Source organism: Colobus angolensis, unplaced genomic scaffold (assembly GCF_000951035.1).
Source record: "Colobus angolensis palliatus isolate OR3802 unplaced genomic scaffold, Cang.pa_1.0 Scaffold4, whole genome shotgun sequence".
NCBI classification, from domain to species: domain Eukaryota; kingdom Metazoa; phylum Chordata; class Mammalia; order Primates; family Cercopithecidae; genus Colobus; species Colobus angolensis.
In genome coordinates, this window is record NW_012117376.1 from 16425235 (window position 1) to 16452877 (window position 27643).

Consider the following 27643-nt stretch of genomic DNA (forward strand, 5'->3'; position numbering starts at 1 on the left):
AAGAAAAAAATTAGCCAGGCGTGGCGGCGCTCACCTGTTGTCCCAGCTACTCAGGAGGCTGAGATAGGAGGATCACGAGCCGGGGAGGTCCAGGCTGCAGTGAGCTATGATCATGCCACTGCACTCCAACCTGGGTGACATAGCAAGACCTTGTCTCAAAAAAATAAATTAAAATTAAAAATGCCTACTTTAGATAAAGTAGATAAAGTGACCAGGGAAGGCCTGACTGAGAAGGTGGGTGACCTGAAGGAGCATTTTAGTAAACTTTCAAATGCTGCTGTGGGCCCAAGGCCCTGTGACAGGGAACTGAGGCCCATTAGTCCTCCGGGTCTGGAGTCTGGCCCCTAGGGCTCTGGGCTGTCTGCCTAAACTCCCCATCATAACCAAGAAGGTGCTGGACAATGCTGGCAGGGTCAGAGGCTCAGGGACCCCAGGAGAGCGCTGGGCTGGTTAGAGGAGGAAGGGGTCCAGGAGAGAAATGACCTCAGAGTGAGGAAAGGCAGTAGGGGGTGGTCGGGCAGGGAGCCCGAGGCGTCTGCCTGGCACTTCCCTAGACCATCTGCACTTTCTGCTTCCAGAAATCATGCAAAGTGGCCCTGTGACCTGGGAGTGGGAGACCAGGTCTGTTCTGACCTGGGGCTCCGGGGGCAAGTGCAGTCAGAATTTCTATCCCTGCCTCAGCCGGCTGGCTTAGGAAAAGGCTTCCAGAGAAGTCCTTCGTTTCCCAGTTAGAGTCACACCTCAGTGGGTCTTGAGCTTTAAATTCCCCCTGGTGTCTCAGAGGGCCTTGAGTCCTGTGGCATGGCTCCTGGCAACCTGGCTGGTTTAATTTTGTTCTGGATTCTCCTGCCTCTGGGTCTAGACTTTTCACTTGATCAGTTGACCAACAAGTACCCAGCCGTGCAAAGAGAACTGTGAGATTCTGGTCTCCACCCTGAGCTTCATCTCCCACCTGCAACATGGGGATGTTGAAACCTACCTGCTTACCTTGGAGGCTTGTCAGGGGGACACCAGAGGGATGCGCTTGGGCAGCCTCCCTCGGTGACCATCCAGTGCCAGCCCTGGGGTACAGGTGAGAGTGTGAGACCATTGGCCCCTACCCACAGGGAGTTCCTAGACCTGTACATGGGATCCAGAGGCAGGGATAGGGGATAAATCTGGCTTGGGGGATCTGCAAATCTCCCCCACTCCCTGCCACCAATCTCACAGAGCATGAGGCTGTGGATCATAATAGAGAATAGGGTGAGAGGAGGACTTTTACCCAGACCCCTAAGCTCCCAGACACATCAGAGAATTCACTGTAGAAAGTAGAGAGAAGACTGTTGAAAGTAAATCTTCATAAACTGCTTTCTACATGGAGAAGCCTGTTTAAACATAAAACGACAGAAGAACAAGAAATAGAAGTGAAAATGAAAAAGCCCCCGGCATGCGCAAGGCAAACTGTGCAGGCCGGTGCCCCGGGGAAACTGATGGCCACAAATATAGCATGGAAAGTATTAATAAGCTTAATATATAGCAATTTTTAAAAGGCACTAAAACCTTCACAGGAAACTAAAAGAACATGAAGCAATAATACGTGTTGGATTATGATGGATAATAATCATATAAAAAGTTTCAGTCTCACTAGTAGTAGAAAAAAAGCCAAACAAAATCAAGAGCCTGTAAAAGATCTTCCATCTTGATAGACACGTCCCTGGGGTGTGACGCAGCCTCACACGCGAGGGTGACGACTAAATCTCTCCAGAGAGTCATCTCACTCCAAGAGGGATCAGGGCCCGTAATATGTCCCAACCCTCTGCTGCCGTGAAATCACTCACCGCTTCTTGGAATCTATTCTAAGGAAATAAGCAGAGATGCAGACAAAGATTTTTATAAACAGAAGGTCACTTTCATTTTATTTTAAATGGTAAAAAAAAAAAAAAAAAATTTTTAAAGTTTTTTCGCCTCTCAGGAATTTTGAATGGAGACTTTGGAGCCAAATGTCTATCTAAAAATAGAACAACATTCTGGAAATAACAGTTGTGTCTACAGAAGAAATGTCTGCAGCTCCCAAATCAGTCCTTTTTCAGCTCCAGCTGCACACATCAATAAGAAATTAGCAACGATGTAAATACCCGAGAGTAAGGAGGTAGATAAATAAAAGATGAGGCTTCCTTGAGTTGAAATATTTTGCAGCCATTAAAAATGAAGTTTATGGAGTTTTAATGACGTGGGAAAGTACTTCTGATGTGATGTTAAATGAAAAAAAAAAAGTATGAAAATCTGTATTTTAGTAGCACTGCAACTGTGTAAATATACAAACCCATACAAAAAGAGCTGGAAGGGAAAACGCCGAATGGTAACGGTGTCTGTCTCCAGCTAGTGGAACCGTGGGAGGATCTTTTCTTCTTTGTTTGTATTTTCTATGTTCTTGAATTTTTCTACAAAGATCACCAATTACTTTCAGAAAATAGAATATACCCATCCTGCTCCCCGCTGTAAAATCGCATGGGTTTCTGAATAGAAGAGACAGCAGAAAGGCCACGAAGCGGGGAACGTAAGCCAGGGTGGCCACGGCATGGGGCAGGGAGGTGACAAAGTTGGCGTCAGACCCCCGGGCCTTGAACGCCAAGCCCAGCAGCTTGAGCTTCACCCAGAGCCCTATCTTTTGCCCAGGTTGAAAGAGGACAGAGTGCCCCTTCTTGAAAGTTAGGGCCTTCCAGGGTAGGTACAGGTGGGAGAGCAGGGTATTGTGGAAGCTCCAGGTGCCAACTGCCTGCCTCTATCCCCCACTCTCCCCAGGGAAGAGTTTCACCCTGACCATCACTGTGTTCACCAACCCCACCCAAGTGGCCACCTACCACCGAGCCATCAAGGTGACCGTGGACGGACCCCGGGAGCCCAGACGTAAGTGCCACCGAGCCCCCTGAGCCCCTGCATGGGGGAGGAGGGTCCAGTGCGGGAAGGACGGCAGCTAGGTCAGACAGATGGAGCCCTCCTGGGGGTCTGCAGTCCTTGGCTCTGTGTGCCCACACACTGTGTGCCTGCCAGCAAACCCCTAAACCCTCTGGGCTTAGCATGAGACTGTGGGAGGCCAGCGAGGAGGCTGGGAGTGGAGATGACTGTCCATGGAGACTGCTCAGGGAGTCAAGGAAAGGAAAAGGATGAAGAAAGCTTTCAGATGTGGCATTTGTGGGGTGCTTGTGTGTTTCTGGATGGAGTTGGGCCAGGCTTGCTTTACTGTGCCCCCAGCTTCTCTGCCGGTGGCTGAGGGATGGGTGGAGGGCGGGAGTGATCAAAAATCAAGGGCTGGCCTGGATGTGAGGCCAGGTGTCTTCCTTGGAAACTGGGTCTTTGAATCTTAGCGTGTGACTCGCTCAGGTCACCCAGAGCCCTGGCACCCGGACCCTACGAGCAGGGAGTTCTGGTCCATTAAAGCAAGTTTGTGTTTAATTCTCTCTGCTTGCTGAAGGTCAGATTAAGGCTGGGGAAGTGGGAGGGTAGGCCGAGACTCTGTGTCCGCAGAATGAATGAGTGAATGAATGAAACAGAGGCAGAGGCAGCCAGCTTCCTGAGCTCCATCCCACCTCCCCGAGGCATTTTTCAGCTTGGTGCACTGAGGGTTGGCCTGCCCCTCTCTTTCTCAGAAATGTGACCCTTTGCAGTTTAGAAGTCACTATTGAATGGGATCTTCGGGACAGCAGAGCCAGAGGGGTCACCCAAGTTCTAGTGAGGAGAGAATCCAGGCCTGAGGGAGTTGGGTACCTGAATAGGACCTAATGCTGTGCAAGGTGCAGGAAAGCGCCCCAGGCTTCAGTCTTCCCAGATGCAAGATTCTAGGCTGAGCAGGCCTGGGGCAGGAGACCTAGCCCTAGGCTGACCCCTCCCTTCTTGGGAGTCAGCTGGGCCTGGCACCCCATCTTCCAATTCCTGGGCCCATCCCAGCATCTGGCCACTTGGGAAAGGCCTGGAGCTGAGCCCAGCAGACCTGAAGAGTCTCTCTCCAGGGCTCTCAGAGTCACCTCTGCCAGCCCTGAACCCCTGCACACATCCTCAGGCCTGCACGGTCAGCTCCCAGACAGCACTTGCTCTGACCACACTCCTGCCGGTTCCTTCCTGCTGAGATCAGACATGGACCAGCCCATGCTCTTGGCTTTGGGCTTCATGACCCTAGGCAAGTCATGTCTTCTTTGTGGCCTCAGTTTTGTCATCTGAGAACTGGATCAGTGACTCCCAGAGTCTCAAGGTAGTGATGGCTGGGAAGCCCTCATGAGCCATAGACCACCATAGTGCAGAGGGCAGGTTGCAAGCCAGCCTTCCTGGCTGTGGGACCTTGGGCTAGTCATCTCCATGCCTCAGTTTCCTGAACTGAAAAATAAGATTCACACAAGCAACTACCTCATGATGCTATTGCGAGGAAACAATGGCTAAATCTATAGAAATCTCTTAGCGGTGGGGGTTGGCAGATAATCCGTCACTTTAGCCAGGGCTGTTATCTGCAGTGTGACCTAGGGCAAGTCGCTGACCTCTCTGGGCCTCAGCTCCCTCCTCCATGAAGTGTAATGATGCCACCCACCCTGCGGGCCTGGAGATCAGGGGCGACGAGTGGACAGCACATGGCCATAGCACAAGGGGTCCCATGAGTCACTGGGTCGGCAGCGTTCTGTTGTCCTCGGTACCCAGCCCCCTTCCTGCACTCCTACCACCACCATTAGTCAACGGTGAGCTCTCTCATGGGCAGCAGCTGGGTGGCTGCCTTGGTAATAGAGCTGGGGGCATCAAGTCTCCACTGAAGGAGGTGGCAGCCCTGCCCTACGTCTCCAGGGGCAGGGTCAGCTTGGACAGGAGCCGCAGTTGGGCTCAGGGTGGGGATGCAGCACTCAGGAGCCACTCCAGAAAGAGGGGAGCACCCAGTTGGTAGACACTCGGGACAGGGGTGTTGACGCTTGGTGGGAAGATCCCAAGGGACCGAGCAAGGTTGGCACCTCTGAGAGCCCTCCATGCTCAGCTCAGCCCACCCCAGAGCCGCCCACTCTGCCCTGCTGGGGCCTCTGGATGAGCGTGGAGACTTAGCCCTGCCTGTGGGAGATTCCAGCGGAATCCCCTGCCTGCTTTTCCTTGCCTGGGTCTCCCAGACCTGAGATGGCCCTTTCTGGGGTGAGCTGGGAGGTAGAGGGGTGACTCAGGACCAGGCGACAAGAGGGAGGGACACAGGCTGGGTCTGGAGACCCGTGGCATCAGAGGCCAGGCTTGCTGCGCCACCTGAGACAGGTGGCCTCCCTCTCTGGGCCCCGGCAGAGGCTGGATCAGTGGTTTTATTTACAGAACAGAGCAGAGATGGGGTGCGGCAGGGGGGCAGTCTACTAGGTCCCCCATCCTTAGGACCTGCCTACTCCAGTCCCTGGCATATCCTGGCCTTGATATCAGGTCTCCCCCATACCCTGGGTTGCAGCCCCACTCCTTTGTCTTTGACCTTGGACAAATCCTTGGCTTTTCTGGTCCTCAGTGTCCCCATCTATAAGAGTGAAGGGACCAGCTCGGTGGCTCCTGGTCACTGAGCAACCTCCTCCCTTGTGCCAGGCCCTGTGCAAAGTCCCCATTTACTGCCCTCCTGCACAGCTCCAGGAGAGGATACAGGCCAGGGCGTAAAACCTCTTGCCCACAGTGAGCGTCAGCACACCCTGGATGCTCTGACCGGGGTCTCCGGGAAGTGAGGGCCACTTGGAAGGGCCTTTTCGCCTCAGTGTGCTCAGCTGTCAAATGGATGGTATTGGTGTCTGCCTAGGGGAGTCGCGGTGAAGGTTGACTGGGTTGACCATGGCCTGGCCCCAGGAAGTGTGCCCCACAACCTTCGTGGGTTGTTACAGGCCTTTTGTGCTCCTGGACTTCCTTTCTCAGCTTTTTTCCTGTTTTGCCACCTCCGACCCTCTGAAATCTGAGCCTGCTGTGGGGTAAAGTGGGAGTAGGAGCTGGTTCTGGGAGCCAAGGACTGGGAATCTGTAGATCCCTGAGGCCGGCTGTGGGTTCTGTGGCCAGGTCGTTCCCCTCTGGTGCCCTGCAGAGCGTGCCCGGCCTGCAGCCAGGTGGCCAGCTGGGTTTGAAGGCTGGCTTGGTGGCTTCCTGCCTGTGTGGCCTTGGTTTCTGAGGTTCTCAGTGCTGGTGTCCCTCAGAGTCACTGGGGGCTGGTTAAGAAGCAGGTTGCTGAGCCGTGTCCAGGATCCCAGCAGGAGGGGCTGCAACACCTGGCAAGTCTGGCATGGACCATGGTGGGGGAACGGACCTCACTCCCACCTGGCCTGTGCCCGTTACCCCCTGCCCTCCCTCCCACACCCTGCTCTGGCCACCCTGGCCTCCTGGCTGGTCTTTGAACTTGCCAGGGACACTCCTGCCGCGGGGGCCTTTGCACTGCTCTTTTTTCTACCTGGAACACTCCTCCCCGGACACCCCCAGATGCATGGCCCACTCCTTCACACCCTAAAGCCTCTGCACTTCTCAGCAGCGCCCCTGTTTCAAGTGGCACACACACACAGCCTTCCTCACCTCTCCCCTTTTCCTTCCTGGCTTTAAGGTCACCCCGAGCACTTACCACTACCACCTTCTAAGGTGCTACCTAGTTCGATAATTTGTTTCATTTGTTATTCATTGCTCCCGTTTTGTTTTGTTTTGTTTTGTTTTTTGAGATGGAGTCTTGCTCTGTTGCCCAGGCTGGAGTGCAGTGGCAAGATCTCGGCTCACAGCAACCTCCACCTCCCAGGTTCAGGAGATTCTCTTGCCTCAGCCTCCCGAGTAGCTGGGATTACAGGCACACGCCACCACCCCCAGCTAATTTTTGTATTTTTAATAGAGACAGGGTTTCACCATGTTAGCCAGGCTAGTCTCGAACCCCTGACCTCAAGTGATCCGCCCACCTCAGCTTTCCAAAGTGCTGGGATTACAGGCATGAGCCACTGTGCCCAGCCCCCTATTGTTTATGCTCTACAAGGGCAGAGTTCTTTTCTCTGGTTTGCCAGGCCTTGGTATAGCTAGACCCCGGGAATGCAGGCAGGAGCCCTTCATAGCTGCTCCATAAATCGTTGATGAATAAGCAAATGATTCATTAATGTCATTTCGGGTAGTGCGAAGTCCTGTGAAGAAAAACAAAGCTGGGAGAAGGAGTGGAGGGTGCAAGGGATGGGACAAGGGGTGGGGCGGGGAGGCCGCCTGAAGAGGTGACCTTTGAGCAGGGGTCTGAGGTGAGCAGCCAGCAGAGTGTGGCTGCCGAGGGTTTGGCGTGGGCGGGAGGAGTGGCCCTAAGCCCACAGCTGGACCTTTGAGGGCCTTAGAGTTTCTGCAGTTTCTTCCTGGGCTGAGGAGAGGCAACTGCTCCAGGTCCCTGGCTCCCAAGACCCCCACAACCGCCAGGAGTGTCCGCTGGGCTAGGGGCAGGGTAGGGGAGTCTACCCAGCAGGAGGGAAGGGGTTAACCACAGACCTCCCGGATTCTCCTAATCAACCCCAGGCCGCTGGAAGCCCCACTTGCAGCCCTGGGAGGGAACCGCTGGCCTCCCTGCCCGCTGGCCCCCGGCCAGTCCGTTTCCCTGCCCAGCCACCGACCCAGCTTTCATCTGCTCACAGGGGGCCGATTCACAGCAGACCACCCCAGGCCCGGCACCCGCCTGCGATTCCGCGAGGCTGTTAAGAGTCGGGTGTAAATCTCCTGACAGGCCGCAGAGCCGGCCTCGGGCCCGGCGCCCCACCCTGCTGCTGGGCAGACAGTGGCTGCTGTGTCTGGGTCACAGCCGCACCAGGCGGCCAAGAAGGCTGCCGAGTGGCTTCAGATGGGTGAAGGGCCTGGTCATTGGAGCCCACACTGTCCCCAGCAGACGATGCTGTTCCTGTGGCCCTGCCCGACTCTGCTTCTCCCAAGAGGCTGAACACTGAGCTGGCCTCTTGTCTGTGGGAGCTTACGGCCAGGTGACCCAGCTCTTCTCTCATGGAGGTCTTGGGAAGCAATGACCTTAGCAGCCGAGCTCCGTAGAGTGTGTGACCTTTCCAGGTTTGAATCTCAGGGGTGCCACACACCGTGTGACCTTGGCTGTGTGCCTCCACTTTTCCATCTGTAAAACGGGGGTGATAGTCACAGCCTGTCAGAGGGATGAGACCCTTGGAGACGAAATGCATGGCCCACCTTGCATAGTGCCTGGCACATCATGGATGCCTGCTGAAATGGCTGCCACTCCTATCACAGGGGCTTGTGTTGGGCCTGCATGGAGGCAGGGGGTAACCCTGATGGTCTCTTGGTTTCCCCAGAGGCACCTGGTGGGGGTGGGACCCCAGGCTGGCCAGGCTGGTGGTGGTGAAGGATTCCCTGGGGACAGTGGTAAAGGAGCCCCAACCCAGAATCCAGCCCTGGTCCTCTAGCTCCCACACTGTGTGACCCTGGTGAGTCCCCAGCCTGGCTGGGGCCAGCATTCCTGCCCCCCTTTGGCCTTTATCATACGCCTGTGAGGTTGGTCACCCCCACGCACAGATGCGTCACAGAGGAGCTGTTTGCCTAGGAGCAGATGGCCAAGTCAGAATGGGAGCCCAGAACACCTTCCTCGAAGGCCAAGGCCTGGTGGGCTGTGCAATTGTTGAAACCTTTCCTGACCCTCGGAGGTTAAAGGTGTGATCCGCATTTTGCAGATGAGACAGCTGAGGCCCAGAGGGCAAGAGTGGCTTGCCCAAGACCGTGACCACTGGTGGGTGAGAGCTGCCTGGTATGAGCTTGGGGCCACTGGGTCCTTGGGAGGGGCAGGCTGGGATCTGCCCTCCATAAGTGAGGGCCGTGGGCACTAATCCAGGCCATGCTGGAGTTGCTGTCTGATCTGAGCCCAGCAGCTGGAGGCTGACAGCAGCCAGGACAGGCCCTGAGGGCCAACACGGGGCTTTCCCCAGCTGTCTCCATCCTCTGCTTTTAAAGACATGTGGCCTGTCCTCCAGCTCATCGGCACCCTCAGGGGTTAGACAGTATGATAACCACTTTACAGATGTGGAAACTGCGGTCCAGAGGCCGAGAGGGACTTGGTGGGCTACAGCAGGCTTCGATTGGAAATGGCACTCTCAACCCTGAGCTTCAGAGCAGGGAAGGGCTCCGGTGGAGTCCACTGAGACCTTCTCATCTTCCTCTCCCAAGTCTTATTCTCCTGGGCCTGAAGATGGCAGCTCTGGGCCCTGGGGCTGGACGGGGCCCTAACACCTATTGTGGAGTCCTGATGGTCAAAACACAGGCTCTAGGGAGAGCAGGTGGCCTTGTGTCTTCTGCATGACCTTGAGCTCACTGGCTGTCCAGAGCCTCAGTTTTTTCACCCACATGATAGGATGGTGGCAGACGTTACTTAAGAGGATGTTGCAAGGCGAAACAAGCCGGTGCGTGCCAGCAGCTTAGACGCTGCCGTGGAGGAAGCGCCCAGGGAGCATCTGCTGCCGTTTTGATGACTTCCGCTCCTGCTGGCCACTGCTTTAAAGGGCAGTCCTAGCCTGCAGAGATGCGATGGGAGCTCTCTTGTGGGAGAAAGGGGACTTCCTGGAGGAGGGGCTCCTGGACTGGGCTTCACAGGCCAGGAAAGCATTGCTGGCAGAGGCTGTCCTGAGCAGAGGCTCTGAAGACTGGGGGGCAGAGAATATTCGAGAAATACCAGGAACAGTAGCAGCAGGAAGAAGTGGTAGTGGGTGGGCCCTGGGGCCAGCAGCCCTGCCTTCTTTTCTTTCTGGAGCCCCTCTGACCACCGGCTGATCTTTGCTACCTTAAATCAGCGACGTTCAAAAGGAAGGGGCCTCAGTGGGCAGACTGTACAGATGGGAAACTGAGGCATACCAGGACTGGGCCGCAAGTGACGGAGTGGGTTAGGGCCAGAGCTCCCCACGCAGCTCTCACTCTGGGTAACCGAATGAAAGAGGCTTTTTCTGAAGGCCATCTTCTTTCCTCAGGCACAGGAACTTCTGTCCTCTTCCCAGTGTGAGGGCCCCAGCCCCGTGGCTCTGAGACTCTCTGGCGCCCTGGCCACGTGGGGCTGCCTTGGCTCCCCTCTGCCCCTCCCTGGCAGTGGCTCCAGCGTTCCATAGTAACAAGGAAGCAATTTCCAAAGTGCTGCTGGACTCCCCTCCTCCAGGAAGTCTGCCCTGTGGAGGGCAAGGGAGCATATGGCGGGAGCATGGGTTCTGGGGTCAGATTACCTGACCCACAGCCTGGGTCCTGGAACAGCCGCTCAGCGTCGGTCTCATGGTGAAGCCTCAGTGGCCCCTTCTGAACAATGGGAACAAAAGGGAAAGTGTCAGGAAAAGAGCCCTGGGCTTGGAGTCAGGGGACCCGGGTATGAATCCTGCTTTGCTGCTCATGCTCTGTGTTCTTCACATGACTTTGGCATCCTGGCCTCCGCACCCCAGTCTCCAGCATGGGGATGATAGTTCTGCTTCCTTCGGGCATGAGCAGAGATAAAAGCGATGGTCATGATGGTGGTGACCCACGTGGCTAGAAAGTGTCCACACCTTAGGCCAGCACCTCAACCCACAAAGACAGTGTGATGGGGACACTGCAGCCTGGGGTGGGAGAAGGGAGTGTGACGTGAGTAAGACCACCAGACTACAAGTGGCAGGACCCGTCCTCGAACCCAGGCTGGCTGTGAACCCCGCCCTCTTCCGCCAGGCCGCAGGAGTAACTGTAAACACTCTTTGTACACTGTGTGACTCAGAAACAGGGGACTTTATTCTCCCGTGACGAAAGTAACAAGGCCTGAGGTTTTGCACCAGCCCTATTGGCTCCCTTCAAGCTTGTGGCTGACTAAGACACCCAGATCCTTTGCACTCAGGCTGTCGTCGCATCAGTCTGTGGTCCCCACGTCCACATGGCAGGCTTCGTGCCTGTTAAGATTCTTCCGCTCACTTGTCCCCCATCTCATCCACATCTCCCTGCCATTTCCAGTGGCCTCAGGAGCAAGGACAACATTTCCTCCAAGGCCTGTTAGGGCTGAGGACTGGTTCTGGAATTGGAAGCTCTGGCTGTACTGGGCCTGCCGTCCTCAGGGTAACAGTCAGGTGCCTTCCACAAGGCACCCCTTCCCCATCCGCCCCAGGCCCCACCCATCCCACTTGCCCCATTCCCAAGGGCATCTGAGTATGCAGCCCCAGCGCCCCCGGCTGAACTCGCCCCCAGGCCATGTTTTCCCCTTTGTTGCCAAGGGTCCTGGGAGGCAGCAGTCGGGGGCCTGGCCAGAGACCAAATGGTCTTATTCCTGCCACCAAGTGGCCCATGGATTCCTGGTCTGGGGCCTCACTGGAGGAGAAGGTGGGGCTCCCTGGTTCTTGGTGGGACTGGCTGAGCCCCTGTGGCTCCCAGGCCCCCTGCTTTCTTTCTGAGGCTCCCAGATGCCCGTTCAAGCTTCCAACAGGGATGCGTAGGGAGCTTGGGGGCCTACAAGTACCAGAATCCATTGCGTTCCCATTCTGAAAATCAGAAATCAGGCCTACGCGAGGTCTCAGGCTCTGTCCCCTCATGTCCTACAGTGGTTGACAGTCTTTTCCCACTTTTCTAGTCCCCAGGAATCACATGTCCAGGCCCCAGAAAGCGCAGTGAGTTCTGTTTTACCTCCCACCTACATCTTGCCTCTTCTCCCTCTGCCAATCTAGAAAATGCACACGTCACTCTAGAGTCCTCAGGAATCACTTGTCCAGGCCCCAGGAAGCGCAGTGAGTTCTGTTTTACCTCCCACCTACGTCTTGCCTCTTCTCCCTCTGCCAATCTAGAAAATGCACACATCACTCTAGACCCAAGGCCTTAGGCAAACCTTCTGTTCCCCCTTAGCCCCTTCCACATCTTTTTTTTTTTTTTTTTTTTTTGAGATGGAATCTTGCTCTGTCACCCAGGCTGGAGTGCAGTGGTGCAATCTTGGCTCACCGCAACCTCTGCCTCCCGAGTTCAAGCGATTCTCCTGCCTCAGCCTCCCGAGTAGCCAGGATCACAGGTGCCCGCCACCATGCCCAGCTAATTTTTGTACTCTTTTTTAGTAGAGACGGGGTTTCACCATGTTGGCCAGGCTGGTTTCAAACTCCTGACCTCACTCAGGTGATCTGCCCCCCTTCGGCTTCCCAAAGTGCTGGGATTACAGGCATAGCCACCATGCCCGGCCCACACCTTCTTTTCTAAAGGGTCCCAGGTCCAGGAAACCCCACCCTCTGCTCCATGTGTGACCTCCGACAAGCTTCCTCGCTTCTCCGCAGTTGCAGTTCTCTTACTTGTAAAAGAGGGCCTGGCCACCCTGCCTGCCTGGCAGCCTCCCTCCAAGTCATGTGAGGCAGAATGGTTGTGACCATGTTAGGGTTGATCAGCCGAACCCTGGAGTGCACAGTCCTCCAAGGGAGCGGTCCTTTCCTCAGGTCAGCCCTGGAGAAGCCACAGCCACTTGGGGGGTGTGAAGAGGGGCGTTCCGGGGAGCATTGTGTGTAAGGGAACTAAAGGGGAAGCTTGGGAAGAACTGAAGTGTGAGTGGAGGGGACAGCGGAGTGAACTGTGCCTCCAGTGGCCAGCAGGAAGGAGGGATAGCAGTGTCATCCTCACCATTTTGCAGATACTGATTTGAGCTCCAAGGTGTGCTACTAAAAAAGCAAGTTACAGAATGACACGCCCAGGCTGAGACCGTTCAAGGGAGTTCCATGAGAAACTTAATCTGTGTTTTCCGTTCCTGGAAGACGAAAAATGTCTGGAAAGAAACTGGTCACAGTGGGGACTCTGCAGAGGAGCTTAGAGGAGTGGAAACAGCCTTATCTGTAATGCTTTTATTTTTGTAAATATTCATATGTTGCTTGTGAAATGTAAAATTAGTAATTAAAAAAGTGTGTGTGGTGGGGGAGGTCCCTGCAAGCTTGACGTCACTCCAGAAGTGTTCCTCGGCCTCAGCAGACTGCAGGAGGGTGGGGGCCCGGCCACCTTGACCCTCCCAGCACCTCTGAGCCCTCGGATGTGAGACTGGGATTCTTCCTGTGTGGGCTCTGGCAGATAGGGAGTGGGAAATGCTGGCAGTTTTCTCCAGGTGTGACATCTCGTCCCCTGGCCCCAGCTTCCAGGCACAGATGGCTGTCTAGTCCGTCACGCAAGCCCCCTACACCTCTGGCCAGCATCCTGGTGGAGTATTTTTCTGCCAGAGGCCCAGAGAGAAGGCGTGTTCTGGGGAACCCTGAGTAGCTTAGGGCTGGAAAAGCCTGCAGTCCCATGCTGGGGCCACCTCCCATTGTTCTTGTAGACGCGGGAGACAGTGTGCAAGGCAGGCTGGGATGCTGGAGGCAGAGGTGGGCAGTGCTCCTGGGTTCTCTCCCTGCCTCCCTTGGGGGCATGAGCCACTTTCTCATGTCTGTTGCCTCAGTTTCCTTTTTTAGATCTAGGGTCCTCGTTCTGTTGCCCAGACTGGAATGCAGTGGTACAATCAGCTCACTGCAGCCTCCACCTCCTGGGCTCAAGTGATCCTCCTGCCTCAGTCTTCCCAGTAGCTGGGGATACAAGCTTGTGCCACCCCACCTGGCTAAGTTTTTTTATTTTTTTTAATTTTTATACAGACAGGGGTCTCAATAGTTGCCCAGGCTGATCTCGAACTCCTGGGTTCAACTGATCCTCCCACCTCAGTCTCCCGAAGTGCCGGAATTATAGGCGTGAGCCACTGTACCTGGCCCTCAGTTTCCTCCTCTGCTAAACAGTGTGTTGTAGAGGTTTAGATCACCGGGTGTTGTTGAGGTTTAGATCACAGTGTGTTGTAGAGGTTTAGATCACAGTGTGTTGTTGAGGTTTAGATCACTGCGTGTTGTAGAGGTTTAGATCACAGTGTGTTGTTGAGGTTTAGATCACTGCGTGTTGTAGAGGTTTAGATATGTGGGGCAGGACATAACAACCATTCTCTGTTCAGAAAGGCTTTTGAAAACCTCTGGAAAGAGGCCGGTGGTGACCTCAGGGTTCTCCCAGCAGAGGGCTAAGGTCAGACCTCAGGAAGAACTTCCCAGCAGAGTGAGGCATTTCTGTCTCCACTGAGACTCGGGAAGCAACGGCTGATGGGCTCCCTGTGCTCTGCAGGGCACCGGCAGAAGCTGGAGGACCAGACCAAGCCGTTCCCTGACCGCTTTGGGGACCTGGAACGGCTGCGCATGCGGGTGACACCGAGCACGCCCAGCCCCCGAGGCTCACTCAGCACCACAAGCCACTTCAGCAGCCAGCCGCAGACCCCAATCCAAGGTACGGCACGGAGGGAGGGCTGCAGCAGGGCGAGGTGGGGGTGGAGGCCCTGGGTGTGGTCCAATCTACCCCAGACCAAACACCTGTCTGAAGATCAGTCACCGCACCCCCTTGTTTTGTGGAGGAGCTGCTGGTGCGTATTGGCACCTGCAGACAGTTCCTCTGGGCTTGCTGTGTGCTAACCATCATTCATTCACTCAGCAAACACTTACTGACATTACTGACACATGCCCGGTGCCTGGCCCCGGGAATCTGCATACCAGGAGTTCACTGTGCCTGGGGAAATGGGGTTAACCCCATAGTGCCCCTATTAAAATTGGGGCATGACTTGTCCAAGGAGCCCTGACAGACTCGCCACTGCCATGTACAGTTTCCCCAACCCTGCCCCACAGCCTCCGATTTTTCATCTGAAAGTGGATTGGTGGCAGATGCCTCTGCCCAGGGCTGGGATGGCATTCAAATGACATTACTGCACTCACACAAACTGTGCAGACTGTTAAGTGACATTCCAACCTAGAGAGGCACATAGCATTCCTGGGAAAGGTCTCCCACCCTGCCCAGCGCCTCCTCCCAAACAGGAGGAGCTGAGGTGGAAGGGAAGACACAGCCGGGGTCTCCGTCTCCACTGCCTGGACGGATACAGCAAGCACAGTTGCAGCCACTCCTCAGGCAGGTCTTCTGGAGTTATCGAGGCGCCTGGCACATATAGTAGGCACTCGTTAAACGGCTGCTGGCTGCATCTCTCCTCTGTTCTCTCAGTCAGTGAGCTGGGGACACGGGAGGCTGCGTGCACAACTGGCCCTCGGGCTAGGTGGGGTGCCAAGGGTGCTTGGTGGCCTGGTGGACAGAGGCAGGCGGCTGGCTGCCATCACTGGCTGTGCCCATTCTTTCTCACTTCCCCCGGGCCTGGTTAGAACCCCGTGGCAGATGAATGAATTGAGAAGCCTAAGAGGTTCAGAGCCACCCTCGGGTCACACAGCCCATCTGTGGCCAGGTCCAGAGTCTCCACAGTACCTGTTCCCAAGAACTTTCTGTACCTCTGAGGGGACAGACAAGGGGGCCTGGAAGAGGGCTGCCAACCGGTCTGCCTGCCCCACCCCCTTCTCCGGTGCCACTGGGTCCCTCTACTGACATTGTTCCAGGCATAGTGCAGCAGCCAGGGGCTTGATGCAGGCCCTCAGTGTGAAGAGAGGACCCCTCCCCTTCTGGCCTGGGCTTAGGACTTCCGGCCTTGGTCCGGCTGAGACACCAAGGTCGGCAGAAGCCCCAGGCCCAGCCTCTCTGAGCTCAGGAACTAGTGCATTTGAGACTCAGCTCTTGAGCCCGTGAGTTGGAGGTCTGCTCCCAAGAGGCAGCGGAAGGAGCCCTGCACGCTGTGCTCACACCCACCCCTGCCCCGTAGCTGCCCCTGCTCCTGCTGCCCACAGGCCAGCATCTGTCGAGGTGCGGTAGCCTGAGAGCCAGCCTTTCCCTGCCACGGACAGAGCCAGACCAGGGGATCCGGGCCCAGCGGGGGAGCCAGAATCCAGGAGGTGGGGTGAACAGTGGCTTCCTGTCCACCACCCCCACGGAAGGAGAGCCCACATCTGCCCATCCACCACTGGGTGGGCACAGCTTGGGAATCAGTGCCTGGCCCCACAGCAGGCACAGCTGCTGCTTCCACCCTGGGATGGGAGGAAAGGAGCCCCAGCCTGTGTAGGGCAGTGGCTGACTTCTGCTTCTCTGCCGGCTTCTTCCTGAGGCCTGGCCCAGTCCCTTGCTAGGCCCCCACAGCACTGGGCCACAGGCAGCCAGACCTCTCCATTCTCAGGCCTATCCCCTTTGGGTGAGAGAAAGGGCCTTGGATGACCAGGACAGGCAGGAGCATGAACTCTGCAGTCAGCTGGACCAGGCTAGGAATTCAGGTTCTGCCAGGCATTGGCTGTGTGATCTCAGACAAGTCACTTAAACTCAGCCTCAGTTTTCTCATCTGTGAAGTGGGGAGAAGGAGGTCCCTAACAAAGAGGAGTTGCTGGTAGACCCAGGCTTGGGAAGACTCTCACAGACCCCCCTCCTCTGCCCTCAGACTTCCTCCTGGGGATCCCCCTCGGGACACCCCACCATCACTTCCCTCGGTGCCTGTTAACTGCTTTGACCCCCCAACCTTGGTCACTGGCAAGCAGTCCAGAGACCCCGGCCCCTCCCATACCCCAGCCCCAGCCCCCAGCCGCAGCTGCCCACAATGGGGGCTTCTCACAGCTGAAAGGGCTCATTCAGCCACCACGCAGCAGCCGGGGCAATCTGGAGAAGAAAATAAACATTTCCTTCCACTGTTGGGATTGGCCGCTCGACAGTGCCCCGGGCAGCTCGGGTTTCCTGGGGCTGCGAGGCTGCGGGGTGGGGGTACAGGAGCTCCGAGGAAGCTGCTGGGGGTTTCTGAGGGAGTGCTGAGGGCAGGTACTTCCCCCACCACCCCGCAGGAGGAGTGGTGCCCCTGAGGAAAGAGGCTGGAGGGGACGGTGGCGGGTCCAGGGAGGCCCAGCCCAGCGCCCTGCAGCCCGCATGAGCTCTGAGGGGCACAGTCCTGCTGTTGCATCCTGGGGTCTCCGTTTGTTTCCTTCGTCTTGAGAATGGGGTTCCCATCAGGCGGCCAGCACCCACTTCCACCCCACCCGTCTCAGCTGTGCTGACATGCCCGGCACCTGCAACGGGACCTCTCCCACCGAGGGGCTCCCCAGATGAAAACTGGCAGCCAGGCGCCTTGGAAGCTCTCGGCCTCAAGGGGCAGGGACCTACTAGGGAGCATCCCAGATATCCCAGAAGGCCCCCGCCACCCAGACTGCTGTCCCCACATCTTCTTACCTTAAGCCAGGAGCCTCGCTCCGTTCCGATCCACGCCCAGGGCCGGAGTCCGCTGCTGAGGGAAACATAACGCCAGCTGACTTGGGAAAACCCCAAAGCCCCGAGAAGTTCCAAGTCCCAGCCTAAGCCACACAGCACCTCAGGCTTATAACTCTCCGTCCTCAGCCGAGCCTTGGCATGGCAGGCAGAGCCCACCCCAGCTAGCACCGGCCCTTATCCTTTGGTGGGTGACACAGAGGGGTTGCTGGCTGGACAGACTGCACCTCTGGACCACTGCTAGGGGCTCATCCACCTCCACCTGCTGCCAGAGTACAAGGGAGGCCCCACACCAGGGGCTTAACTTGGCAGGGCCCTGAATAAGCCAGTTCTCCTGGGTGCCCAGAGTAAGAAGCACCACAGCCACAGTGGCCTTGCAAAGCCTCATGGACCGCTACTCTGTGCCCATGCCATTCTAAGTACTTGATGTGTATTAACTGAATCCCGATGAACTGTTATCGTCTCGTGTTTTATATGGGGTAACTGATGCACAGAGAGGTTAAGTGACTTGCCCAAGGACACAAAGCTAGTAAGTGTCCAAACCAGGATAACTGTCCGGCTCCAGAAGCCACACAGTAAGCCTTGATCCTGTGCTGCCTCAAAGACGGACAGCTCCCACTCATGCATGTGCTGAGGATCAGGACCAGAGGCCCTAGGATTGTGTGCCAGGTCCATGTGCTGTGTGACCCTTAGGCAAGTGCCTCACCCTGTCTGGGCCTCAGTTTCCCCACCAAGGGTGTTAGACTCAATCCCCGAGCCCTTTTGAATGCTGAGGTTTTGGGGGTCTGTGATGACAAGAGTGGGGGACAGAGGATGGAACACCCTTGCCTTGGAGCCCATTGAGAAGCCATATTCCTGGGGGAGCAGGGGCAGGGTCTGGGCTGGACACTGTGACCAGGTCGGGGTCTGGGTCCCCAAGTTTGTCTGACTGCTGTCTCACTTTGCTGCCGAGGCAGGTGAGGGTGGCGTCCAGTCACTGTGTGGCCACGAGTCAGCTCCAGAGACACAGGCCCAGGGTGAGGTGGAGGCCAGAGCTGCTATGACCTTAGTGCCCACAAGCCAGGTGTGAGCGCGTAGAACCTCCGTGTGCGGCACCTGGGCAGGAGAGGCACGTGTGTCCCCAGCAGAGGCCTTGTGATGAGAACCAGTCCTTTCTCTGCCACAGAGACTCAGTCTTGCTCTCTCTCTGCCTCCATTTGCTTGTCTTCAAAAGCGGGTTCCAATTCCCAGTCTCACACGGTCATCGGAGCCCTTTACACATCCACGGCCTTGCCAGCTGTTAACACGGGCCGGTGGGGAGAGGAACTTGCCTGGGCAGGGCTGCTGGGAGGCCTGAGCTGACCCTGCCCTCAGCCCCGCCGCCCCGTCCTAGGCCTGTCCTCTGCGAGGCTGGGCAGGAGGATTTCAAGAGAAGAAAAGACCCCACCTCTCTTCTGCTGCTGCTGCTGCTGGTAGAGGTGCTCCCATGGCCCCTCTTGGCCGAGGACACGCTTCCACCAGCTCCCCAGCAGATCTGTGTTCGGAGTCCTGGCAGGGGAGTCCCTGGGCAGCCTAGGGCAGGAAGAGGAGAGTCAGGTCTAGAACTAGGGGTCCCCCAGATGGGCCTCGGGAACCAGAGCCCAAGGGCATTCTTCAGGAAGGACTCCTGGGGTTGTCTTGAGCTGCAACTGACCTCTTCCTTGCTGTCCTCCAGGCACCTCGGAACTGAACCCATTCTCTGATCCCCGCCAGTTTGACCGCTCCTTCCCGACGCTGCCAACCCTCACGGAGAGCCGCTTCCCAGACCCCAGGATGCATTACCCCGGGGCCATGTCAGCTGCCTTCCCCTACAGCGCCACGCCCTCGGGCACGAGCATCAGCAGCCTCAGCGTGGCGGGCATGCCGGCCACTAGCCGCTTCCACCATACCTACCTCCCGCCACCCTACCCGGGGGCCCCGCAGAACCAGGGCGGGCCCTTCCAGGCCAACCCATCTCCCTACCACCTCTACTACGGGACGTCCTCTGGCTCCTATCAGTTCTCCATGGTGGCCGGCAGCAGCACTGGGGGCGACCGCTCACCCACCCGCATGCTGGCCTCTTGCACCAGCAGCGCTGCCTCTGTCGCCGCCGGCAACCTCATGAACCCCAGCCTGGGCGGCCAGAGTGATGGCGTGGAGGCCGACGGCAGCCACAGCAATTCACCCACGGCCCTGAGCACACCGGGCCGCATGGATGAGGCCGTGTGGCGGCCCTACTGACCGCCCCGGTGGACTCCTCCCGCTGGAGGCGGGGACCCTCACAACCTTCAAGACCAGTGATGGGCCGGCTCCGGCTCCGAGGCTCCGGGCAGGAATGGGACCTGCGCTCCAGGGTGGTCTCGGTCCCAGGGTGGTCCCAGCTGGTGGGTGGCGCTGGCTGCATCTGTCTAGCCACATCCGTGTACCGAGGTGTAGGGAACCACCCCCACCCATGCCCAGGACAGCACCTTGCCCAGATCCTGGCCGTCTCATCCCACACTTCTGTGGGGAATCAGCCTCCTGCCACCTCCCCAGAAGGACCTCACTGTCTCCAGCTATGCCCAGTGCTGCATGGGGCCCGTGTCTCCTGGGACAGAGGCCGTCTCTCTTCCAGAGAGAGGCAGCATTGGCCCACAGGATAAGCCTCAGGCCCTGGGAAACCTCCCACCCCTGCACCTTCGTCGGAGCCCCTGCTCCCCCTGGGTCCGGCCCTCTCTGCATTTACACAGATTTGAGTCAGAACTGGAAAGTGTCCCCTGCCCCCGCCGCCCTTGAGCGGGGTTCCCCTCGTTGTACAGACGGGGCAGGACCCAGCACGCTGCTGGCAGAGATGGTTTGAGAACACATCCAAGCCAGTCCCCCCAGCCCAGCTTCCCCTCCATTCCTAACTGTTGGCTTTCCCCCAGCCGCATGGCTCCCAGGCCCCAGGGAAGATGAGTCTATGGCATCAGGTCCCTAAACCCAGGAAAGCACCTACAGACCGACTCCTCCATGCACTTTACCAGCCCAATGCATCCACCCTTTGTTCTCTTGCCGCGGCTGGGTGGGTAGGAGGTCCCCTTTCCCCTAGGTGGTCTCATAATCTCCATTTGTGGAGAAAACGGGGGCCAGATAGGTCCTAGCAGAAGGCATTGAGGTGAGGGGTCACTTTGGGTCAGACATCAATGTCCCTGTCCCACCTAGGTCCAGCCAAGCTGCACCTCATCCCCCAAGCCTCCTGGGAGGATCCAGCCAAATCTTGCAACTCCTGACACACACCTGTCTGTCTTTAACCTGTTTTGTGCTCTGAAAGCAAACAGTCCTGAGCAAAAAAACAGGTTTTAAAACTGATTTTAGAAAAAGAAGCTTAATCTAACATTTTCAAACACAAGGTCTCTTACAGGTATAGCTCCGTGATTATGAGCAACACCCTTGCACCTCTCCGCCCCCCGCGGAACCCCAGCTGCCTCCTGAGGGGGTGGGGTTATTAGGGTCTCAATACTTTCTCAAGAGGCTACACTCCCCACCAGGCAGCATCCCACTAGCCTGCACCACAGGCACCCCTGGGAGGACGATGGAAATGCTGATGAGACGCTGGGCTCTCTCCTCTGTGGCTCTAGGACATCTGTCCGGGAGGCTGTGCGGGGGTGGGGCAGGATGTGAGAGGTGGGGAGCGCTGGCTGTGCGTGGCAGAACAGAAGCACCGTAAAGGGCTCTCCAGCCACAGCTCAGCTGCACTGCGTTCCGAGGTGAAGTCTTGCCCCTGAATTTTGCAAAACGGGAAAGTGGGCGCTTGCCCAAGGGCCAGGCCACGTGGATTCTCACATCAGAGTTCTCTGGCCCTAGAAAGGCTTAGAAAAGGTGTAAGGGAGCTCAAAGACTAGCAGCATGTGGTATTTTAACTTTCTGCCTCGGCCTCTGTGGATGCCGAAATCTGCCCCGCAGAATGCTGTTCAGTGGTTGTCTCTATGAGAGCACTGTCCCCACCCAACTTGTCACAACGGCCAGAACCATACACCAGAGACACCGACAGGTTAGGCAGTCCTTCTGGTGATCCTATTCCATTCCCTGCTGCTGCAGTTTCCTCTTGGCCTGTCCTCACTGGAAAAACAGTCTCCATCTCTTCAATATAGCTGCTGACTCTCCGCACCCAAGGGGCCTCTCCATACCTTCTCAGGAAGCAGCGATGAATCCATTGTCCTTGTAGTTTCTTCCCCCCTATTCTCTGGTTGTAGTTGGTCCCAGGTCATCGTGGGAGGCACCTTTGGGTTCCCAGTGCCCAGCACTTTTGTAGTCTCATCCCAGATTACTACCCCTTCCTGATCCCCAAGCCCCGGAGAGGCAGGGATAGGAAATAAATTGCTCTTCCTACCCCATCCCACATCCCCTGACAAAAAGTGATGGCAGCCGTACTGAGTCTGTAAGGGCCAAAGTGGGTACAGACAGCCTGGGCTGGTAAAAGTAGGTCCTTATCTACAAGGCTGCTTTAAAGTTGTACTAGGCAAACACACTGATATAGGAAGCAGGAGGAAAGGAAGATGTTTTAACACAGTGTTACTGTGAGTCTGTCAGTAGTGGGTACCAATCTTTTGTGACACATTGTCATGCTGAGTGAGGTATGACACCTGCTGCACTCATATCCGATGTAAAACCATCCCAGAGCTGGTGAGAGGATGGAGCAGGGTGGAAACTGCTTTGCACTATCATTTGCTTGGTGTTTGTTTTTAATGCACAACTTGCTTGTACAGTAAACTGTCTTCTGTACTATTTAACTGTAAAATGGAATTTTGACTGATTTGTTACAATAATATAACTCTGAGATGTGTGCAAGGAGTCCAGTGCCAGGCTTCTAGGGCTATGTATGGAGGTGGGGTGGGGCCGGGGAGAGGATAGAGACCTCCTGCTGTCGCCCAGGAGGAACAGGAACAGAGACACCCAGCGCCTTCATCTCCTTGCTTCCAGCTTCTTCAAGAATGGCCACAGAGACCACCCTGGCTGCAGGACAGCCGGTGAGGCCTGCTCCTGTCTGACTGGAACCCCAGGAGAGCATCAAATAGGTCTTCCAAGTGCCACCAATCATGAGCGGGCTGTGATTCTCTTCCCAGCCATGTTGGGAGGAATTCCTGCCTGTTCCCCAGATTCAGATTTGGGGAGGGGGCAGAGGCAGAGGGAGAGTCCAGCTGCCCTGGTGAGAGCCCCCTCCTGAGGCTCGTGTTTCCAGATCTGTGGCAAGCTAGCAACAGTGGGGATTGGGAGCAAGCAGCCATTTCAGTGCCCCCATTTTGCAGATGAGACAACTGAGGTGCAAAGAGGGAATGTCATCAGGGTCTGTGTCTCCCTGGGGTGGTCCATGGCTGAACTGGGACCACAGCCCAACAATGACAGCATGGATGTGATGGTGTGGTGGCCTGACTTGACAGTCCCCCCTCCCACCTTGCCAGCAAGGAGGCCTGGTCCACTTGAGATTTGTACCAGCACACAGCCCAGAGCGTGGCCGGTTGGGATTTGTGAAGGGAAATGTTCATGAAACAGACCTTATTTTTGAGTGATGCCCACTGACTTCAAAAATCACTCCCAAAGCTTTGCGCTGTTCAGTTTGGTTGGTCTGCTTGAAACTCAACACCCAACAAGAAGCTTCCATTTCCCTAGCCCGGCATCCTCTTTTACCCAAGAGACAGCAGGTCCATCTCTGGACAGGACCTCGGCAGTAGCTGTAGAACTTCTCTGTGGGTCTGCTCTGGGCAGCCTCTGCCAGGGTTGGTCCTGAAACGGCATCTACACGGCCAAGACCATTTCTATTTATGTTTATTTGGGGTCACTTTGTAGGGGATGGTAGCCATCCCCTCACCAGGTCCACTTTGGTGCCACAGCAGATGGGAGAGGAGCTGTGACCTCCAGGGTCCCTGACTCAAATCTCCATCACCTGCACCCTAGCAGGCACGAACCAGCACACCCAGCTTGCCAAGGGGAAGCTCAAGGTCCAGAGAAGTCTCAGGCCTGCCTGAGGTCCCAGGGCTGCGGGACGAAGCGCTGCAGTAGCCACAGCGGCCTGCAGGTGGCGGCAGGGGGCGGCATCGCTGGGCAGCAGGTGGACAGAGTGGCCATCATCCCTTTTGGACAGGGGTGAGGAGAACCTGCCTCGGCTACAGCAAGACTTGAGGTTAGGTATTAAGAAGAACTTCCCAACCTCAGGTGATGCATTCCTGAAGGGCCTGCGAAAGGTCTTGATGTGGGGAAGGTTTTCTCTTCCTGAGCTGCACGGTGGTGGGAGGTGCCTGTCCCTCTCTGAGTCTCCCTTTTTGGTCATACGCTAAATGAGCACCAGCTGTATGCCAGGTGTGGAGTAGGATCCCACGCCCCATGACCATCTGCTTTGGGACAGGGGTGTACCTGGCTTGAAGGAAGGGCTGACTTTCATAGTCCTACAACTCTGGCCTCCTGGACCCTGGGCCCAGTGCCACGTGTCCCCCGAGCCACCAGCAGGAGCTTAGGTCATGCAGCAGCCAGTCCAGGCTGAGGAAGCCGCTTGGTTCCACAGCCTGAGAGCCCCTGGACTCCAGAATTCCGCTTTGGAGGCTCTAGGAGTCCTGTCGATTTGGGCTGGACTTTGAGTCCCTCCAGTTTCTCCAGCCCCCACCGCTTGAGGTTGGCCCAGAAGGACCCAGTGATGGACCCAGAGAGCCGGCTGTGTCCTGGGGGCTCCCAGAAGTGGCCTCCTGTGGGGTGAAGGGGCCCAGATGGACCCTCCTTGCCGGGGCTGTGGCCACAGGGATGCGTCTGGCTTTTATGCTGAGAAGTGAGTGTCCCAGCCGTGAGGCTATAGGCCAGAGATGACACGTTCCCATGTGAGGGCCTGGTGAGGACCTGAGGAGATGGTGCGGGGTGGGGCCAGTGCTGTTTGTCGGGGAGGGCAGGGCTGGCTGCAGACCCAGCCCTGCCTCCCTCCTCAGCCCCGGCCCCTCCCTTGCCCCAGACTGCACCCCCCATAAACGCAGCCCCCCAGCATGGCCCAGAGGGCAGCTCTTAGCTGCACCAAACACCCCAGCCTGACCACGTGAGTAGAGAATACACCTCAGTGGGTCAGTTCATTTTGGGGTCGTAAATGAAACGAGCTGTCAAATGGGATGGGGGCAGGAGGGAGGCCAGAGTGAAAGAATGAACTGTTTCTGGCAGAAATCCAGAATGCCCCGATTCCTCCCCATGAGGGCTCCGGAGCTGGGAAGGGTGAGGGGCCGCACCGCCCCAACATCCGCAGCCACACCTGTGTGGTCCAGCGGCTGGGGAAGCCTGGGAAGCCGGATCCCGCGCTTCCTATTTTTAGTTTTGCAGCTAAGAGTACGCTGTTTGTTTTATATATTTATATTCACCCACAGAAAGGGCCTGCCCTGGGCCCAGCCTGGAGGACCTATCATGGGAAGGGAGTGCGGCAGCTGTGGAGCCGGCCTGGACCAACCTCCTTCGTGCCCACCCTGACGGCTGGTAGCAGTGTGGGCTCTCTGGTGTCCAAACACACTATCTGGGCCACACCACCCCACGCAGGTCTTTGGGCTGGGTGTCTTCGAGGCCTTGGCCAGAATTCATTCACTCATTCACCAAACACAGAGCCCCACCCCACCCTCAGGTGCCAGACACCAAGAACAAGATGAACAAGTCGCAGCCATGGCCCGGGGGTTCTCACAGGGCAGACAGACAGGAAAGCAGGTTGTGCCAGCCCAGTGTGGATCAGGGCAAACAAGGCAGGCTCCTCAGAGAAAACGTCTCTCCCCCGAGATCAGATGGAAAGATGAGTAGGAATGGATCAAGCAGAGAAGTGGTAGGAGGGAATGCCATGTGCAAAGGCCTGGAGAACCAGGTGTCACTGAGCTGGGAGGATGGTGGGACAGGTGTAGCAATGGTGATGGGAGGTGGGAGAGGATCCATGCCAGGGGTCAGTGGCACGGGGGAGCCAAGTGGAGATGTATGTGTAGGAGGGGAGCACCACGATGGTGCAGACTGGGGATGAGGGTGCAGAGACCTGTTCACAGGCTACTAAAATAGTCCGGGCAAAGGAGGGTGAAGCCTGTGCAGAAAGAGAGAAGGAGGAGCCAAGAGGTGTCCCAGACATCATTAGCACCGAAGTCACAGGAAGGGCGCCATGCCCCAAACCTCAGGTTTGAATGTCTCTCAGTCCCTCAGGGTTAGTGGCATTTCATGTGCCACTGGGGGCAAGGTCTTAACAATAGCCTTTGTTATCACCCAGTTGGCCCTTGGCCCCTCCCTCCCCACCGCTTCACAAGTGTTTAGTGAAGCCTTATGTCCTGCCTCGGTTTCCTTATAGAACCGTGTGACCACACTGGAGGTCACATGCAGCCTCTCAGACTTGTGGGCCCAAGATGCTCAGAGTCCGGCCGAGCTACCCCACTCTCCTTCATGGTCTGAAAATATAGAGGTTATGAGACTCTGCATCTGCGGTTCCTGAGTTCTATATATTACATTTTAAATAATATTTTTAGTTTTTATTTTTAGACAGGGTCTCACTCTGTCACCTGGAGTGGAGTGCAGTGCAGCCTCCATCTCCTGGGCTCACGTGATCCTCCTGCCTCAGCCTCTCAAGGAGCTAGGACTACAGGTGTGCACCACCAAGCCTGGCTAATTTTTTGTTTAGAGGCATGGCCTCGTTATGTTGCCCCGGCTGGCCTCAAGCAAATCTTCCGCCTTGGCCTCCCAAAGTGTTGGGATTACAGGGATGAGCCATCATGCCCAGACTAAATGACATTTTTAAATGACACAAACTAATATATAATCTTGAGAGGGAAAGTAGACAATTCTGATGACCAAAAAACACACAAGAAAAATGACTGATAATCCCCCCTCCAAAGATACCCACTGTTAATATTTTTAGGCTTTTCTCCCCCATTCAGATATTTATTTCCTATAAATACACAAATACTTTTTAGAAATAACAATTTTCTAGCCAGACACATACTGTATATACAGATTATCAATTAATATAGTTAAAAATAGAGATAAAAGTAATCTAGAATGAAATCAATGCAAAGATGAGATTATGGCTGTTTTCTGTTTTCTTCTTTATAGTTTTCTAAAATTAGCATGCTTGTTCAGGGTATAGCATATTAAACTTCCAGACTGGTAAACGTCCAAGCAGAGGAGTTCAAGATCATGCAAGGACCACCTCATCTGTCATTAGCTGAAACACCACCTCTTCCAGGTAGCCTTCCCTGATACCCTCATACTAGGTTTGATGCCCTTCTCTTTATCTCTGGAATAATAATAATAGTAGTAGTAGTAGTAGTAGTAGTAGTAGTAGTAGTAAACACTTACTCTATGCCAGGCACTATTCTAAATATTTTGTGATTTTTTTTAACCCAGCCCATTGAGGTATGTATTATCATTCTCCCCATCTTACAGATGAAAAAACTAAGAAACAGGTCAGGTGCAGTAGCTCATACCTATAATCCCAGCACTTTGGGAGGTGGAGGCAGGAGGATCACCTGAGGTCAGGAGTTTGAGACCAGCCTGGCCAACACAGTGAAGCCCCATCTTTACTAAAAATACAAAAATTAGCCGGGCGTGGTGGCATATGCCCGTAATCCCAGCTACTCAAGAGGCTGAGGCAGGAGAATCACTTGCATCCAGGAGGCAGAGGTTGCAGTGAGCTGAGGTTGTGCCACCGCACTCCAGCCTGGACCACAGAGTGAGATTCCATCTGAAAAAAAAACCAAGCAAAACAAAACAAAACTGAGAAACAAGGACAGAATTCCACCTGATCCTGACAAAGGCAGAGCAGTCGCTGAAAATGTTGAGTTTAAGTCTCCTACCAACTAAAAGTATTGGAGGCTCAAAGTAAGAATCAAGTTGACTTTAAGGAAAAAAAAAATGTGACATTTCTACACATACTTGCTTACAAAGATTGATCAAGGGGGAGGAAAAAGAGAAAAAGAAATGAGAAAATGTCTTTTTTAAAAAAACAGAGGCCCTTTCTCTGCATCTGAGGGGGATGCCTCTACCTTTCTGAGTTGTGATTCTAAGATTTCACAAAGCATGAAATCAAAAAACAGAAGTCACTGTGACTGTCTCTGAATCTGTCTGGGAACCCCCAGTCCATCTTTCCCCACCCAAGGGGGGTCCTTTCATGAACGAGGCCTCCCCGGAGCTAGGTCCGAGCCTCTTCATGGCAGGTTCATCTCCCTATCCAAATATGCACACAGTGGGAGTATCTGCCCAGGCAGCAGTCTTGCCCCGCCACAAACAGGTTCTATTTCTTTTTCCATGAAAACAACTCCGTCCTAAATCACTGACGCCTGAAATGAGAAAAATACAAGGCCTATATTATCATCAAACTATTTTAACACAGCGGGGCCCCTTCGGTGGTGGGAGGGATGGCCAAAGACTCTGCAGCCCCTTCCAGTTGTAGCCCCTGGAAATGCTCAGATGGATGAGAAATTTGGTTTTCATTAGCGGCAAATGCGAGGAGTTCTGTCGCTCTGAATGGACCTTTGATTCTGGCTGATGGTGGACTCTTTCCAGGGCCTGGTGAGTTTTGTTTTGTTTTGTTTTCCTATAAAATGGGCCAGGCCCTTCC

General features: G+C 55.6%; 1 protein-coding gene across 4 annotated transcripts in view; it reads left to right on the plus strand.

Annotated features, from left to right (window-relative positions):
• RUNX3 (runt-related transcription factor 3) overlaps positions 1–20396 on the plus strand; it is a 28159-nt gene extending 7763 nt beyond the window's left edge. For all 4 annotated transcript variants that reach the window (XM_011955636.1, XM_011955639.1, XM_011955638.1 and 1 more), the window contains exons 3-5: positions 2782–2886; positions 14050–14208; positions 18779–20396. In XM_011955636.1, coding sequence (XP_011811026.1) covers positions 2782–2886; positions 14050–14208; positions 18779–19323 — 809 coding nt within the window. In that variant the 3' untranslated portion in view covers positions 19324–20396. The remainder of the gene's footprint in view (positions 1–2781; positions 2887–14049; positions 14209–18778) is intronic.
• Positions 20397–27643: the final 7247 nt, after the last annotated feature.